General features: G+C 41.3%; 1 protein-coding gene across 2 annotated transcripts in view; it reads left to right on the top strand.

Annotated features, from left to right (window-relative positions):
- LOC131058345 (MACPF domain-containing protein At4g24290) overlaps nucleotides 1–18,051 on the top strand; it is a 165,606-nt gene extending 147,555 nt beyond the window's left edge. For both annotated transcript variants that reach the window (XM_057992215.2, XM_057992216.2), the window contains 2 exons: nucleotides 16,934–17,100; nucleotides 17,206–18,051. In XM_057992215.2, the coding sequence (XP_057848198.2) occupies nucleotides 16,934–17,100; nucleotides 17,206–17,871 (833 nt within the window). In that variant the 3' untranslated portion in view covers nucleotides 17,872–18,051. The remainder of the gene's footprint in view (nucleotides 1–16,933; nucleotides 17,101–17,205) is intronic.
- The last annotated feature ends 344 nt before the right edge of the window (nucleotides 18,052–18,395 follow it).

The raw sequence follows: 18,395 nt of genomic DNA, 5'->3' as shown, positions 1-18,395 counted from the left end.
TGTATTAGAAATACCGTGTATGTTTCCAATGTGGTGTTTTCTTGAGGCATGGTTTTCAAGGTTTTGATTGTAAATTAGTTAAAGTAATTCATTGTATAGGCACTAGTCTTGGGTCTACAACAAGACAATAAGACATCTTGATTATGTAACTTATCCAGTTATATGTTAATGCAAATGATTAATGAGCTTGAGAATCTTATTAATGACTACTTGCATATTATGATGTCACACTTGTACCTTTGCCAGTGATGACAAAAAGTAGTATGGGATGTGTTGTGACGTTTTCACACATTGCAAATGTGGACCCCCACTTTTTGCTTAGCTTTAGTGTCTTAGTTAGTCGTCTTAGCTTGGCAATAGTTGTAACTGTTACCCTTTGCTTGTGAGAGAGTGTGTTACTAAGGTTGTTAGGTCGTTGCAAAATGTTGTTATGAGTCAATTAGAGCGTAAGGAGTGGCAAGTTGTCTTGTAGTTCCATCAAGAACTGCAAGCATAGCACACAGGGTCATGTATTTCAAGTCTACATCATGTAAGGCCTAGAGGGGTAAAATCATGAAAATTTGCCTAAGTAAAATCCAATCCCCTCATTTCATGTATAAATTTGTGCAAGGCCACCCTTCATGTGCGCCAAGCTATAACTTGATTAAGTGTTGGATAGAGTCTCAGGTCCACCCAAGGTCTTTAGAGCAATGCAACCTCAAGATCCCGCCATTTTGCTTTGAGCAAGCCTAGACATCTCATGCGCTCAAAGGATGGGAATTCAGGAAGTTGACTAAGTATTGAGCAAGGGACCCCTTCAAGTGCGCTTACCTTCATGTTCTTTTGTGCAAGGTGACACCTCTTATGCGCTTTATATTGTATGCATGATGGGCACTCAAATCTCGACTTTGTTATGCAAGAGAGGCATGAAAGCCCCTGCCCTCTTTGTAGTGCAAGGGCATCCCGAGTATGCACTCTAGTCGTGGGAGAAATCAGATGAAAATGTGACTAAGTGAGATGTAACCTCCCTTGAGTATATATAGGGCTATGAGATGTAACCTCCTGATGCAGGAGCACCGGAGTAGTTCTTACCGGTTGAGCAGTTAGCAATGGAATTGCTTACAGATCGTGGCATTTCTCCTTGTTTGAGAGTTTAGCGTTGTGGATTTGGATTTAGTCCCTTGTGTTCATGGTCTTTGTCATGTTCGAGTTTCATGGCATTTGGATTTAATCCCGGTGAGATATCGATTCCGGTATTGGCTCGATTGATATGTTCTTACTGGCTAGTCTTGCAGTGTGTTGAGAGAAGTTGGATCGGGTTGTGGTTGATCTTCGTGACTTGTGGATCATTGATTTATGTTTCTTGTGCCTTGTCCGATGTTCCCGGAGAACCATGTGATGTTTTGTGCATTGGAAGCTGTTCTTAGTGATTTGAGTTGACATGTTACCGTTAGCACGTTTCATGAACTGGCTGGTGTTTGGGCCGACTTGATCAAGTTATTATTATTTGTAGATGGTATAAATAGAAGTTTGCGAATCATTTGAGAAGACAAAAGATAGAAGATAGAAGACTGAAGTTCGAGATCAAGCGAAGATGTAGAACCGGCAAGATTCTGGTCCAATGGACTGAGGTCCGGATTAGGGTTGAACGAACAGACTGTTTCCGAAGGTTGATTTGATATGTGGATGATCTGCAGATCTTATGTTTGTGTTGTAAGCATTGTTTGTATCCTGGACTGCGATCCAGCATGTGGCATATGTAACTCTTCAAACTGTTATAAGATTTGTTCATACTGTTTACCGATTATGTATTCTGTGATGTTACCGGTTGTTCTTTCTGCTTTATCTGGTGTTCTATTACCAGTTACCGGTATATCTTGCATGGTGTTTGTGTTAGGCTACAAGGATGGGATGTCCATTGGATCTCCCTACCTTGACTGCATCAAATGGTATCAGAGTTGGTTTGTGAACCTGTTGTTGGAGGAAGACCCGGTTATGCACCGGTTGGTTGGAGAGGAAGTTGAAGCAACTTGTGGACTTGTTCAGATCGCCGAATGTGAGGCAGAGAAAGGTTTGCAGGTAGACCACCGATCCTAGAGCTTGAGCTTGAGGCACTTAGTGGGTGGACACTTGAACAGATCGTCGATTGAGGCGGGCTGCAGAGTGGACCGGTAGATCGCTGAGGAGAGGCAACCGGAAGCTATAGTCAGATCGTCGAACCCCCCTAAAGGAGTTGCAAGTACCTACTGATAGATCGCCGAACCAGATCAAGTGATGGGACTCACTTTTCAATTAACCCCAAGAGTCTGATGCAGGAGCACAGGTGTAGTTCTTACCAGTTGAGCAGTTAGCAGTGGAATTGCTTGGAGATCGTGGCATTTCTCCTTGTTTGAGAGTTTAGCATTGTGGATTTGGATTTATTCCCTTGTGTTCATGGTCTTTGTCGTGTTCAAGTTTCATGGCATTTGGATTTAATCCCGACGAGATATCGATTCTGGTATTGTCCCAGTTGATATGTTTTTACCGGTTAGTCTTGCAGTGTGTTGAGCGAAGTTGGATTGGGTTGCGGTTGATCTCTGTGACTTGCGGATCATTGATTTATGTTTCTTGTGCCTTGTCCGATGTTCCCAGAGAATTGCGTGATGTTTTTTGCATTGGAAGTTGTTCTTAGTGATTTGAGTTGACATGTTATCGTTAGCACGTTTCATGAACCGGTTGGTCTTTGGGCCGACTTGATCAAGTTATTATTATTTGCGGACGGTATAAATAGAAGTTTGTGAATCATTTGAGAAGATAGAAGATAAAAGACTGAAGTTTGAGATCGAAGATATAGAACCAGCGAGATTCTAGTTCAGTGGACTGAAGCCGGAAGGGCTGAGGTCCGGATAAGGGTTGAACCGGCAGACTGTTTCCGGAGGCCGATTTGATATGTGGATGATCTGCGGATCTTATGTTTGTGTTGTAAGCATTGTTTGTATCCTGGACTGCGATCCAGCATGTGGCATATGTAATTCTTCAAACTGTTATAAGATTTGTTCATATTGTTTACCGGTTATGTATTTTATGATGTTACCGGTTGTTCTTTCTGCTTTATCTAGTGTTCTATTACTGGTTACCAGTATGTCTTGCATGGTGTTTGTGTTAGGCTGCAAGGATGGGATGTCCTTCATTGGATCTCCCTACCTTGACTGCATCACCTCCCTTGAGTATATATAGGGCTATGCTAGGCGCCCTAGGTAAAGGATGGAGTATATATGTAGTGCAAGGGCATCTCGAGTATGCATTCTAGGCGTGGGGAGAAATCAAATGAAAATGTGACTAAGTGAGATGTAACTGTTGTGACGTTTTCACAGATCGCCCCATTGCATATGGGGACCCCCACTTTTTCTGCTTTCTAGGTTAGTTGTGGTCTTAGCTATTAGCCTTTCACTTGGAAGAGGTGTAGTATCTTAAGTGGCTAGGAGGTAATCAAGTCATGTCTCTCTCTTTAGGATGAAATGAGGTCAATTAGTTTTCAAGGCTTACAAAGTGAATGATTCATGATGATCATTCCATTTGATCATCATCTACTTGCTGAATCAGAAATGAAGTGTTGAAATTTGGCTAAGGCAAATTGTTTTCAATGCTTGGAAGGATAGGTTGGAAGTCCGAATCATCATGAAAAGGCTCAAGGAAATGACTAAGTTATCAAAGTTGACATTTTGAGGTCAATTCTAGTCAGGCCTCCAAAGTGCGAACTAAGACTTCTAGTGGAGCCTCAAATGTGTGACCTAAGCATTGATCACTTCCAGTCGGGCCTCCAAAGTGTGACCTAAGAGTTCCAATACCCAAACAAATCAACGAACTTCCTTCTCCTTCCACTTCCATTTCCACTTCCTACCTCTCCCAGCACTACCAGTGGATGCTCAAACTTCCACTTCCCTCCTTTCACACTCACCTTCCATCTCCCCTCATTTCCATCCCCTACCATTTCCATCTCCCTTTCACCTTTCCATCTTTCCTATCACTCCTTCCTCACTTTTGTCCATACTTATTTCCTTACATCCCTTATGCCTTCACCACATTCTTCACCTATCCATATTTCCTTCCTACCTTTCCACTTCACCTTTCACTCCCATCTCCTTCCACTACCTTTCTTCACCTTCACCTACCATTACCACCCCACTTATATTTTCTATCCCTTCATCCTCCATTACTTTATCCTTCACCTTCCACGCATCCTCCTTCTTCCATCCTCTATCTTCCATCCCTTATCCCTCCATCTTCCTTCATCTTTCTTCCTTTATCACCTCCCAACCATGGCGTTCATCCTCCCTCTTCCTAACTTCCCTTCCTACACCCTTCCTTCCTCTCACCTTCACCCCCATTTCCTACCTTTCTTCCATCCCTTATACCTCCCAACTGCCCTTCCCTACATCCTCTAACCCACATCTCACATCGCTTACCCCTTACTTCCCTTAGAATACCCTTCCACTACCCACCTTCCTTTCCACCGTTCATAACCCCGATCCTATCCTAACCTACACCCCTTAATCCCTTCCCTTTGCCACAACATCCCTTATGACTTCCCATCTCCCGACACCTTCCTTACCACTCCTCCATCCCACATCTCTTCCAACTCACTATCTTCGATCTCCCTCCACTATCGTGCCACATGCTTGGGCCCCACGAACTTTAGGATGGAGATAAAGTTTTTAAGGCATTAACAATGCCACCTTGGAAGCCAGACCATCTTCGGCTAATGCCTCCCAAAAGAGCGACCCATCTCCTTCCATTTCCTATGCCTTAAAAAAAGCACGAACTAACATTTCCTTTGACCACTTCAAAGCACAACCTAAGGTTTTACCATTTCCTTTGATTCCTCAAATCCATGAACTAAGGAATTGATCATTTCCAATAGCCCCTCCAAAGAGCAACTCAAGCATTTCCACTTCCGATAAGTCTCTCAAAGCACGAACTAAGGATTTGGTTACTTTTTGTCAACCCCTAAAAGCACGACCTAAGGATTTCCACTTCCTATGCCCCCCTAAATGTGCGAACTATGGATAAGGAAATACGATTTTGCATTCAAGGCAAGGGGAGACGTTTAAACACTTGCGCCATCTTGTAAGAAGGGGCCTATGTAGGAAGAAGATATGTTTCATGCCAAATTTAAAGGAAAAATTGTCGGCTTCCCTTCCACATTGGAAAATGAAATTGCAGACAAACATTAAATATTATTAATCCAAGCTAGTTGTGTATGAAAGTAAAGAGGTGCGATGGTTGGCAAAGGAGGACATATACATATAGGATAAGATAAGATAAATTTATTAATGTCCAACAAGTGACCACAAATGGGTCAATGGGACTGAAGACTACAAACAAGGGGGAAGCCCCCATCAGGGACACCAAACGGTGACCAAAGAAAAACACAAACAACAACAAAGGCAACAACTACAAACAAGGAGGCGGGAGGGGCGAGCGGGGAACCCCAAACCACCAAGCCAACACTGAGAAACCAGAGTAGTGAAGAAGAACCTCAAGACCGAAGGGTAAGCTGTAGGATGATGCTGTTGGGCATTCTAAGTCCGACTGGAAGAGGGGGACCACTGTGTGAAACCTCTGTAGGGCCTCACGAACCTGGAATGACTGGGAGAGGTAGCCAACTGCCTTTTGGTGTTGCACTTGGGGAGAGGCTCGGAGAAGGAGGTAATGAGCTAGCAAGACTAAGAGCGTGAGGGGCACTGAAGCGAATGATCCCCGAGTCTAATAGCCTCCTGCAGGTAGAGAGCAAGGCATCTCCGATCTGTGAACCTGAAAAAGGTGGAGAGAGACTAGGTCCCTCTTAAAAGGCAGTAGAACCTCTCTTTGATCTCATAGTAATTAAGGCAGCAGAAGATAAAGTGCTCCTCTGTCTCAACCTCCTTGAGGTTGCAAAGCTGGCAAACTTTATCAATTTTGTCCAACTGGTGATCAATCTCAACCCGAAGCCATTGGGAGCCCACTCTGAAAGAACAAAGGGGGATCTGGAGGGAATGAGACTAGTGGTGAGAAATGTAAGAAGGACGAACAATGAGCCCGTCCTGCAACTCAAGAAAGTGCTCTGCATAGAATGTCATCTTAGGGCGAAGGCCCTCGTGGGGGTTGACCCAAGTGGTATGAATGAACAGCCTGTAGATGTTGGTTTTGATACACTTGTTCATCTCCTGCCTAGAAGGGAGGAGATGGTGAGGGGCATCAAGAGAGTACTGGAAAGGGGAGAGACGATCAATCTCAATCCTGATAGAGTTGACGAGGACCGAAGCCCTAGTGAACCGACTGCGAACCTGACCAGAAGAAGCAGAAGAGGCAATAGACTTTGAGTAGTAAGCAAGGTAAGGGTACCTGTGGTGCCCCACACTGGAGTCAACGAAACCACGAAGATGGTGCAAAAACCAAATGAGATTGAAGATGGCCTCAAGTTTGAAGGGGCAGGTACCAAACTCAACCAGAATGATATTGTGAGGAGTGGATTGTTTACACCTGATGATGCACTGAAGGAGAAGAATTTGAACCAACTTGATAGAAACCCAATCAGATTCCAATAAAGAAGGCCCCCAAACCACAGAATTGTAAAGAACAGCACGTCGGATGAGAGTGTCCAAAAGTGTCATCTTGGACAAGGTGTCCTAGAAGTGATGTCGGAAGCATTGTCTCTCAAGAAGGGCCAAGGAACCATACCTCTTGTTGATGCGCAGTTGGATGGCAAGTCTCAAGCTGAAACGAGGACTGGAGAACTTAACCCCTAGGTAGTTATAAGAAGAGGCAATCTCAATCTCTGAGCCATCAAAGAAAAAGTGAAGATGAGAGGTCTTGAGACCATTAACCTTCGTTTTCCCCAAATAAACTGTCAATTGCCTCAGGTCACAAAAAGAAGCCAAACAATCCAGCTGTCTTTGCAAACCCTCAGGAGAAGAGGCCAAAAGAATGTCATATGCGAAAAGCTAGAGATCAGAACCTGGTGCAGAAGGCACCCATCACCCTCTAACAAATGCTAATGAAGAAACTCCTCTAACTCATCAATCTAGATCCCAAACAAAGTAGGGGATAGGGGGCAGCCCTATTGTGAAGACCCCTTTGTCCTCTGTGCCGGTTACTGTTGTTTGTTTGGGTTTTGTATTTTCTGATTTTTATTTGCTTTTTGAGAATTTACAGATATAATGAATGCAAAATATAGACAAATGCTCAAATACATCGAACTTCAACTAGATGCATATATAATTACATAAAGTTCATAGATATAGCATAGAACCAACTTTTGAAACCCTTTGAATTAATTGGAATCAAAAAAGCAATTACAATGGAATAATAGGAACCTGAAATGCTGATTCGAACTGCTGCATAAGATTTCTTACACTTCCAAAGGCTGCATTTGATTTCCTATAGTAAGCCGCTGCCCCCAAAATTATTTCAGAATCTTGGAATGCCTCCTTATACAAAATCGCCCAAGCCCTAGATAGTACAGCTAGGTAAGTAGTACAGCTAGACTGAGAGGGAATTGTACGGCCTGTAGCAGCTGCAAATGATGGCAAATCTTTGTATTTTGATTCAGCTATCAATTCAATACCTTCTCCATCTTTCATTTGTTGGAAGCTTGAAGAAATACCTTGCAATTTGAGCACAATTAGAGCTCCTGAGTGAAGCCCTCCTGAAAACCAATTTCAATGGATATTCCACCACTTCAATTGGCTGCACACTGAAGATTTTCCCATTCTCCAATGGCTGTTGAAAGTCTGAAACCCTTGGTCTCTTCTCTCAAACCAACAAGTTATGGTCCAACTCGAGGGGAAGGGGGAGTGGCGGGGGAAGAGAGTGCGCCAAAAGGTATTAGGGGAGTAGAAGAGGGAGGTTCGAAGGGCACTTCTACGTTGGGAGATGAAGAGGCGTTTCTTGCAGTGGAGGAGGTGGTGGTAGGAAGTTTTTCAGCCAAGGGTAGGAAGGGTGGTGATGGGTGAAATCACGGAGGAATTGATGGAGGGCCTTACAATCCTCCTCATACCAATGGTTTATAGGACAAGAGTGCTTTGGCCTAGAAGGGGGACTAGAGGGGGTGGTGGAATGAGGGAAGAATAGCAAGGCGGCCTCCCAAATAACAACGGACAGACGGGAAAACTTGGTAGTGACGCACTCCAGAGGGAAGAAGAGGGAGTTAGTAGGAAGAAGTTGTCTGAGATGATGGACAAAGAGGTTAGGGTCATCCTCGTCAAAGCAAAACGAGGTATGGGGAGGGGGGATAGACGGGGCGGAGGGGCAGGGGACAGGAAGGGAAGGGGCGCAAAGGATGGAGAGACTAAGGAGAGAATGATCGGCCAGAGGGATGGGGGTAATGAAGAAGTGGCAAATGGACGGGATGAACGACAAGCTGGAGAGAGTGTAATCAACCACGCTAGCATCACCACCACGAGCTCTGCAAGTGAAGAAGTGAGAACTCGGGAAGCAAGCTAACCCATTACAGACCACCAGATCCAAAGACTCGCTGAGCTGGAGGAGATGCTGGCCATACTTAGTGAAGGGGCCCTAAGTGTCATCTGAGGATCTAAGGAGCCCCAAAGTAGAAGGATCCATATCATCAATGCACAAAGAGTCTGCGGCCCAATTATGGAGGGCAGTCTGTGCAATCTGGGTTTGAGCATTGAAGTCCCTGAGGATGAGAATATCCCCTGTGGCAGAAAAGTGAGTGATGTTATCGTAGAGGTCGGTGTAGGGATCACTGTCGAGACCATTGTGGATAGCATATGAGGAGGAGGCCGGAGGAAAGTAACAAACACCAATGGATATGTCTCTGAGACGAGGAGTAGTGCAGCGAAAGCAGACCCACATGAATCTAGCCCAGACATCAGACAAAACAATTGAAACCTGATTCTGAAGATGATCCCTGACAAGGCAAGCGACCCCAATAGACCCACAGATGCCCCTAGAGCACCTAGTCTCACTTCTAAAAGCAGAAAGTTAGTGACAACCTATGATGCTAGGAAGAGGATGAATCGAACTCTCATGTGTCTCGCTAAGGAAGAGAATGTTGGAAGAACCCAAGGCATCCTAGAGAAAGCCTGATGACGACCAAAAGGACCCATTACCATTCCAGCAGTTCACATTGAGGACTGAGTCCATCCTCCTACCAACCACCCGTAGGTGGCAGGAATGTCATTTATTAGCGGCAGCAAGGTGTTTGGATTCCCACCCGAGGGGAAAAGAACCCATGATTATAGCCTTGAGATTCCAAATAACCACCCATTTACCATTATGTCTAGCTATAGCGACAAGCTTCCTAGATTGCTTGAGTTCGGCCACTTGTGTCTTTGTGAGATCTTCATTGAGGTAGATCTTTGTAGGCAGCAAGAAAAGCTTTCGTCTGGCTTTGAGAGCATAGAGACGGTCTGCAACAGACTGAAAATGAAGAAATAGGGTGGAGTCATAACTGACCCACACCCTATCCAAAATGATGTGATTGAGACCAAGATAGTCACACAGAAAAGAAGAGCCTGCAACCATGTGGTTCGGGGAGAGCGGAGGGAGACCCCGCACCTTGAGGTTCAGTTTGTGAGATCACCTTGTGTGTTCTACGAGCTTGGACTGGACAAGCTCTTCGACCCCTGCCAGAGGAGGGCCATTGTTGTCATTGTTGTCGTAGATTGTAGCCCAAGATTTGAGTTGTTTTTCTATTTCACACTTGAGGGAATCTTGCAATGTAACGAGCTTTGTTTGTTTGGCTTTGAGTTCCAATATGTCGGAGTCCTCTTTGATCTGTTCCATATTCGCATTGAAAAGGTCACGTAGTTCAGTATTCTCGGCTGCCAGTGAGTATACTCTAATGGAAATCTCTTGGAAAGAACATTTTAGTGGTTGATTCTCCATTTCAAGTTTCCCTACACGGTCGAGCAATTTCGGGAAGGCACTATCAGAAGACGACTTACGCTGGTAAGTTTGAAGAGGAGTTGAGCACGGGGGGAGGGGGTCATATGATGATTCCATGGTGATGGCGATGAGCCACGTGCAAGAGGCACACGAGTGGTGTGCAGGGGAGATCGCACAAGTAAGAGAGAAAAACTTATAGGGAGATCGCATTATTCCAAAAGCAAATTCAAAACCAATACGAATCTGCTCTTCCAAATTCGCATTAAGGAAAGGTAGACTCAGAAAACTCATAGGATAAAGAATTGTTTTAGAATCGTAGGAAGGAAGGAGTAAAGAAAATTTGCACAAGGGGAATATATTTAAGATTTCTAGTTAGCATATGGATTCATTTCCAGATTTCACTAAGGATTGAGACTTTGTTCCCAAATTGACAGGGATATGATTGAATTTCCAACTGGAAATAAGGAATTTCAGAGATAGACGATAAATTTTAGAAGACTAAATTATTTTTATCAATATAAGACTTAAACACAATTGTGATTCATGGCATTTTGTTTTGTAGGATTAATTGTCTAGAACAAAGGCGGGAGCTAGTGCAAAAATCATCAGTTTCAAGAGTGACAAAAATTTCATCGCTCAAAAGGAGGACTCAACCATAATAAATGACTCTCAAGGAAAGAAGGATATCTTTACCACATCCAAGAACACCTCAAGAATGTGAAGAAATGGATCAAGGACAATATGAAGGACTTGAATAATGTAAGGAAGGAAAATTTGATAATCTTGAATTTCCTTCGGAAATCCAAGGATACCATCAGTATAGGAGCTGGGTTCCCAAATGAGGATTGTTTTACAAGGAGACACTCTACATGCGAATTCATATACATGGAGATACTTCCTCATATCAAGGCAAGCTATCCAAATACATCATAAACAAGGGAGTTATCCTAGGTGGAAGCTCCAAGGTAGAGGTGATCAAGACAGGATATAATTTCAGAAGAGTTAATCAAAGTTAGAAGATATTGCAATTTGGGAACATCTCTTATCTTCATCTCATTCATGATTGAGCTTGGAAATGTTGAGTATCAAGAGATATGCCTCAATCACCTTCACTTTCTAATGAGCTATAAAGATCAAGCAAGCTAAGGTGACGCCCAGTCATCACTTATCCAATCATATTATTTTAAGATAAGGCGTCTAGATTCAATGCACCTGACTCATCCAACAAAGAGATAACTACCACATGTGGGCACAAAGTCTAATGCACCTGTCCTCATCATCTATTGGTCAATCATTCAAGGAAGGACATGTGTCCCATAAAATGTACTTTTGTCATTGGTCAAGCATTCAATGCTTTGTAATGGGTGTAATAAACCCTAATTAGGGTTTCTATCTTTCGATCTTGGCCGTTGATTGTGAATCAATTTGAGCCACTCAATTGTAATAAGAGCACTATATAAGGCTCCACCCTTTAATTTGTAAAGTTTAATAGTTAGTAGTTGATCAATAGATAGTAGCAGATAGCTAGAGTAGAGTAGGAAGAGAAGGCAAATATTGTTGCCAAGACTTTGTTGTAAGAAGCATGTAAACTTAATTGAAGATATGGTGAAATTCATATGTTGATTCAGCAATTTGCATGGTCTCTACTTCTCATTTATTTTCATGTTGTTTAGATGAATAGAAGAACTTTGTGTATGATCAATGGTGAAATTCGTACATCCATACTACTAACATTTTGCTGATTCTAAAGTGCCTTGTGTAGTCAACTGGATTCATCTTAGCCAAGCTTAACTTCAATTACTACTCCTTCATTGATATGCATTGTCTTGATGGTATCTATGCTTGTAGTGGTGATTTGAAATCATCAAGCTATCCCTAGAAGATCGCACTAGCCTTGTGGAGATGTTCGCTGCATGTCAAAGCAAAGCTTAGTTGAGTTTCATCAAAGATTGTCCATTGCTCTTATATTCCTAGGATTAGAGTAGCTTCCTAAACCCTCATTCTTTTTCCTTTTTTCAAATCAAGTTAATTTCCATGTTCCAGTAGCATTTCAAGCATTCAAGATTCAACGTAAGTCCACCTTGTGATTCCAACAATATCACATCAAACAACTGAGTCTATCCAAGAGCACATCAAGACCTGACATTCGGAACCTTGGAGTCACCTCCTATGATCATGAAGCTGAGCATAAGAGGGATTTTGTTAAAGAGAGGATAGAATACTTAGTATTTTAGTATGTGTTGCATAGTGCATAAAAACACCCATCAATAGTAACCTCCCTTGAGTATATATAGGGCTATGCTATGTGCCCTAGGTAAAGGATGGAGGATGGAATGATGAAAGTTTAGGGTCTAAAATGCGCTCTCATGCACTTGTGCAAGGCAATATCTCAATCCCACCATGCATTTTTGTGTATTCCATCCTCCTAAACTAGCTCCACATTGCATTTCTTCCCCTTGGATGCACTCATGTTTGTCACCCTTGTGCAATGACGGGTTAAAAATCTTCCCAAACACTTACAACTTTTGTGCAAACACTTGCTTGAGGTTCGCTCTCTTAATGTTTTTGTGCAGGGACCCCCTCCAAATCTGCCATGCAATCTAGGGGTCTAAACCCGCTATGCATGCTTACCTATCATATGCTCTCAACCCTCAATGCAAGACCATCATCATAGTGTGCTCTAGAGGAGAGAGTGGGAGGAATACAAAATTGGTTAAGTGCCTGAGGCAAATTCATGCATGATTTTGTGCAAGGAACCTCCTAAATTCCGCCATACATCTGAATTGTGCAAGTCTAACCCTCAATGCGGCCAATGTGTGCTTGTAAATCCTTTAAACCTGCTATGCCTTATGCAAAACAATCTTGAAAACTGCCCATAGTCATTAGTGCAAGCAAAAGTCTTCACTGGTGCCCAAACTTGTGCATACCTACCCTTGAAAGGTGCTCATATGTTTTGTGCAAACATCCCCTTTAAATCTGCCATTGCAAATGAACCCTTGAGATGCGCTCACCTTACAATGTTGTGCAGGCCTGCCTTTGAATCCCGCCATCCATACTTGACTATGAACTCTGCCTTACCTTTCTGCAAGAACCCTCCCCTAATGCACTAAGACCTAGGGGCATCAAACTCAGTCCTAAGGACATCAGTAAATCAGACCTAGGAGCAGAGAAGATGAATTGGTGATCAGGCCAGATTAGACCTCAAAAACAGATGGATCAGACCTAAAACTTGAAACTCAGACCTAGAATATTTGGATCAGACCTAAAAAGCTTATAAATTTAAACCTAAAATCAGATCTTATTCGCTAGGCAGAGCATAATTAAGATTTTGAAATGAGAATTGTGTTGATAGGGTCTTGGTGGACATCATACTTATACTGCTCAAGAGGGGGAAGAGGTTACAAATAAGGTACAGCCGACTTGAAGGTAAATTGAGTGCAAAGTGCCGACTTGTGTTTCAAGGAGTTGCTTTAAACCCGCTATACATTATGTTGTGCATGATTACTTGTATTTGAACCCCTAAAGCCCGCTCAAGGGAGGTCAGTTACTTAGGTCAGCTGTGGAGGGAAAATTTGAGGAGTTTAAAATGATAAACAGATGTTTGAAGAGCCCTAGTCGGCTAGATAGAGGAGGTGTGGGTTCAAAGTAAGGAGAATCCTATAAAGCAAAAATGAAATTTGTTCATTTTAACATTGAACCAATGCAAATCAAGACCTAATTGAAGGGAGCAGGTCTGCGAATAAATGCAGGGATCAGACTTATTGATTTTTGTGATGCTTTATCATTTATTTTACATGTCATTCACAATACATTTTGCTTTATTTCAGGAAATGTGGACCTCACCAATTAAAAGGAGGTTAGCACAAGATCTATAACATGATGGAGGACCCACTACTTCTAAGATATAACTACCACAAGGGGAAGACTTCATCAGCAAGTTCAAAAGTACTATAGGAAGCAAGTCAACATTATGGAGAGGACCTCAAAGCATGAAAGAGAGAAATCACACTTACACATGCAAGGAGGAGATCAACGTCAAGACAAGGACTCAAGTGTCACCTTAAGGATATAACCACCACATGGAGATAGTTCTACAACATCAAGAGGTTCAAGGCATGGCAATGAGATGAGGAAATTTTGCATATATCTTGAATTTCCTTCAAAAATCCAAGATTCAAGGCTAGTACACCATGGAGATACCCCTACACCGATGTAAGGCATTCAAGGAGCAATACTACATAGGCACAAGGTTCCCAAGTTAGAGGATTGAAATGTGAATGTGATCAAGCAGATTGTTTCAGAAGAGTTAATCAAAGTTAGAGAGTCAGCTTGATCATCTAGATGATACAAGTTGGGAATATGCCCCATCATCTTCATCACGTTAGGCACTTAGATAATGTTGAGTATCAAGAGATATTGCTCAATCACAAACACTTTGTGATGATCTACATGGTGTAAGCTGAGGTGGTATCCTATTCATCACCAACCAATCAAGTTGTGCCACATCAACACGTCCAAGTTCAATGAACTTGATTTATCCAAAGGTGGAGCAAGTGACACATGGCGGTTCATCAACTATTGTTTTGACATACCTAACCTCATTTCTTATTGGTTGTCATTCAAGGAAGGGCGTGTCAATTAGGATGTAATTATTTCATTGGTCAACTGAAGTTAGTTGTAACTAACCCTAACTAGGTTTTCACCTTGTAATCTCGGTTGTTGATCTTGAATGAATTTGAGCCATTGAAATGTAAAGAGGCCTCTATATAAGGCTCAGTCATCTCATTTATAAAGGTTAATAGTTGTTAGATAGCAATTAGCAATAGAGTAGGAGGAGGAAGCTAGAGATTGTTGCCAAGACTCGTTGAATTTAATACATGACTTTCATTGAAGCATAGTGGATCTCTATGTGTAATTTCTACATGTTGCATGGTTTCTTGTTACTTCTCAAGTTTAGATAAAGTTCATTGGTTATAATGGAGAAATGCAATGGTATTTGATGGAACCCCAGTTCATACTTTTTGTGGTTTGCTGATTGTAAGCTACAGTGCAAAGTTAGCTTGAACCTCATTAAGCACTAGTTCGATTATAGATATTTACTTGAACTGTGCAAGGATTGGGTGTTTGAATGAATGTCGTGATATGAAAATCATTTGTTATCCTTTGGAGATTGCATCAGTTTTGTGTAGTTGCTTCGGCATGGCAAAGCAAGGCTTGATTATGGAATCCGTCTATCAAAGCATCATCCTTCGTTGTCATTGTTCTTAGGATTAAATTAATTCCCTTAACCCTTCGTCTCCTCTATCTTTTATTTTCCAAGCGAGTTAAGTCAGTTTCCACGTTCCAATAGTGTTCATAAACGTAAGTGCCCTTGTGATTCCAACAATATCACATCAAACACACTAAGTCTATCCCTAGCATTAAGTTGATTGTTTGCATTATAAACCTTGGAGTTGTCTGTCTTGATCATATTATTTAGTATATGAGGTTTCTTTGTTCAAGAGGGGATAGAATACCTTGGTATTTTATTTTGTGTCTGATGTATTGATTTCAGAAAAAGGATGGGACCCATGGTGCAATAGGGGGATGCACCAACATTCCTCTTTTGGTTGGGATGTGCTTAAGGGCTTATGTGTTAGTGAACTAGGTAAAGTGGGAAATGCTTGGAATAAGGTTGCAAACACCTTCCATTTTGCTAGCTAGTCACATTAGGTATATGTGATGTATGTATGAGCTAGTCACTATGTGCATGTGATGTTGTTTAAGTTATTCCCATTGTGTGTATGTGAGGTGTGCATGCATTAATCATATTGTGTATATGTGATGTATGCATGAAGTAGTCACATTATGTATAGGCGATGTATGCATAAGTTAGTCACAATTTGTACATGTTCTATACATAAGTTAATCACTATGTGTATGTATGTGATGTACATATAAGTTGATCACTGTGTGGTTTTGCACGATAATGGTACAATGATGGCATGAAACTAACATATGATTGGAATGTACTGGATATCATACTATTGTACATGGATTGAATTAGAATCAATTAATGATTGAGGTTGAAGATATCATCCTAGTGGTGTGGGTAACATCTTTGTATCTTTGTATGTGAACTACAGCACCTTTGATTCCCCAAAAAGGACATGTAGGCAGGGGGATCACAAGTGAACTCTCGAGGATTAGGTCTGGGTCTAGGGACTGTCTTGTTGGAGCTTATCTTATTCAATAAAAGATTATACATTGTGGTATAGAGCTACTACCCTTGCTACGGTTGAGCAAGGTTATGAAGCTAGCTCTTCTAATTGAGCAAAAGTTGCATGGTTGATCAAGAGAATATTGAAGGTATAATATAATTGGAAAAAAAATGGTTGTAACCAGGGGGGTGGTTACTACAGACCTATCTGCTAGCATATTTCTCAATAGAAATTTCTGCAGTAGGAATTTATATGCATCATGATTACAATGTCAGGAAACGAGGCGATACCACAATAAAAGACATGCTCACCACCATGGACTGACTTGAAGATATGCTGAACCATTCTAGATCTGCTAATGATGCAGTCTCAATTTTTTACAAGGTTTTGAGGGTTGATTATCATGTTCCAGTTATATAGATAGTTTCTTGTTACGGTTCTGTCTCTTTACAATTGCAAATATAGCCAATAAAATAGACTTTCAACAGCTGTTCTTCTCTCCCTGAATTTGAAGTTATATTTCTTTCTTTTCCTTCTCTCAAAGAATTTTCTGACTCTATACTATTGAGTGTATTTAACTTCTGCAGTTCTAGTACTGTCATTTTTTTATCAGTAATGATGCTCGTCTTAATGTTCTTCGAAAGTGCATGTCTCTTTATGGTTATGATTCCATACAACTGAATTGGGTTTTAACTTTTGAAGACAGTTTAATTTTTTCTTTCTATGGTCCCATAAGAATGGATTTAAGGAAAAGATTTTGTTGAAACTTAAACATAGGGATCCTCGTCTACCAATCTACTTTTAGGAGGCTTGTGTTACTATAAGTTTTGGGTTTTTGTTGCCGAAATTCTAACCATGGCGCGCTGCCTACATTCTTACAGTTAAGCCACCCATTGAAGAACTCCATCAGTTTTTGGAATTCCAGCTTCCGAGACAATGGGCTCCTGCCTTCAGTGAATCTCCTCTTGGAACAGGACCAACCGAAGATAGAAATGCATCGCTTCAATTCAGCTTTATGGGCCAGAAAGTTTATGTCAATACAAGTCTAGTAAGTGAAGTCTTTCTTTCAAAATTCTACAAATGGCAATGTCTTTTATATTTTATATAACTGTAACCAGCTTGTTTGAAGCTTTCTGATTAGCCAAATGGGCAGGTTAGTGTAGGTAGGAAACCTGTGACTGGCGCTCGCTTGTACTTAGAAGGGAAGAAATGCAATAGACTGGCAATCCATCTTCATCATATTTCTACTACACCAAATTTTTTGCAATTGTCTGATTATGAGGATGCTGAACCTGAAGAATCTAATCATAAATACTATGAGCCATTACAGTGGAAAAGTTTCTCTCATGTATGTACTGCACCTATTGAGTGCAATGGATCATTGGTAGGTGATCCAGCATCAATTGTGACCGGAGCACAGCTCGAAGTTCGTCTTAAGAAAAGGCAAAAGATCTTATTTTTGAAGCTTCAGTTTTCAAGGGTAGATGGAGCAATCATTCGGACATCTGAGTGGGATTATTCTCCTAATTTATCTCAAAAGTCAGGTATTATATCAATGATTAGCATGAGTTCCTTCTCAGAACAAAAGTCACCAAAGCCTCAACCGGTTATCCTTAATTCTGCCATACATCCTGATCACCCCTCAGTGCCTGTGCAAGTCCCCAAGCTGTCCAAGCTTGTTGATACAACAGAATTGACCAAAGGTCCACAAGACATGCCTGGTCATTGGGTAGTAACTGGAGCTAAATTGTGTGTCGAGGGAGGTAAAATATCTCTGGGAGTGAAGTTCTCACTTTTAGAATTGAATGATATTTTGTAGGAAAACAGGTTACGGTTACTGACTGCAGTGGTTTTTATGTATAACTATATACTATAATTAACCATTTGGCTGATTTTTTGTTGTTGTTAGACTGTACCCCTTCTTGTGTACACTATAATTTTCTCAGCTGTATATTGACATGTTCTCTAGTGTGGAGGATCATGGTCTTTGTAGCCTTAAGCAACTTTCAAAAACAAATGTTAGATGAATCTAAAAGTAAGTTTGGTAAAAACATTAATAGTTAGGTTTTTACAGAAAATGTGGTTTTATAAGTGTGAAGGTCTTTATATATATATATATATATGTTAGTATATTTAGTTTTGGATTTTATAATAATGTCATCTACGAAAAAGAGAATGGAAAGAACTTAAAACAGTTACTTTCTACATTTCATGTTTTTTTTTTTAATCTACAGTATACAATTATTTTGGTATTGAAATCTGCTTCAAATATTTTAGAATCTGTTGGGATTTTAAAATTGTTTCAAATATTATAAAATCTGATGAGGTGTTAAAATCATTTCA

The sequence above is a fragment of the Cryptomeria japonica genome, chromosome 3, assembly GCF_030272615.1.
Source record: "Cryptomeria japonica chromosome 3, Sugi_1.0, whole genome shotgun sequence".
In the NCBI taxonomy this organism is placed as follows: domain Eukaryota; kingdom Viridiplantae; phylum Streptophyta; class Pinopsida; order Cupressales; family Cupressaceae; genus Cryptomeria; species Cryptomeria japonica.
The sequence above is the reverse complement of the archived record's forward strand: the minus strand, read 5'-3'. Positions and strand labels throughout refer to the sequence as shown.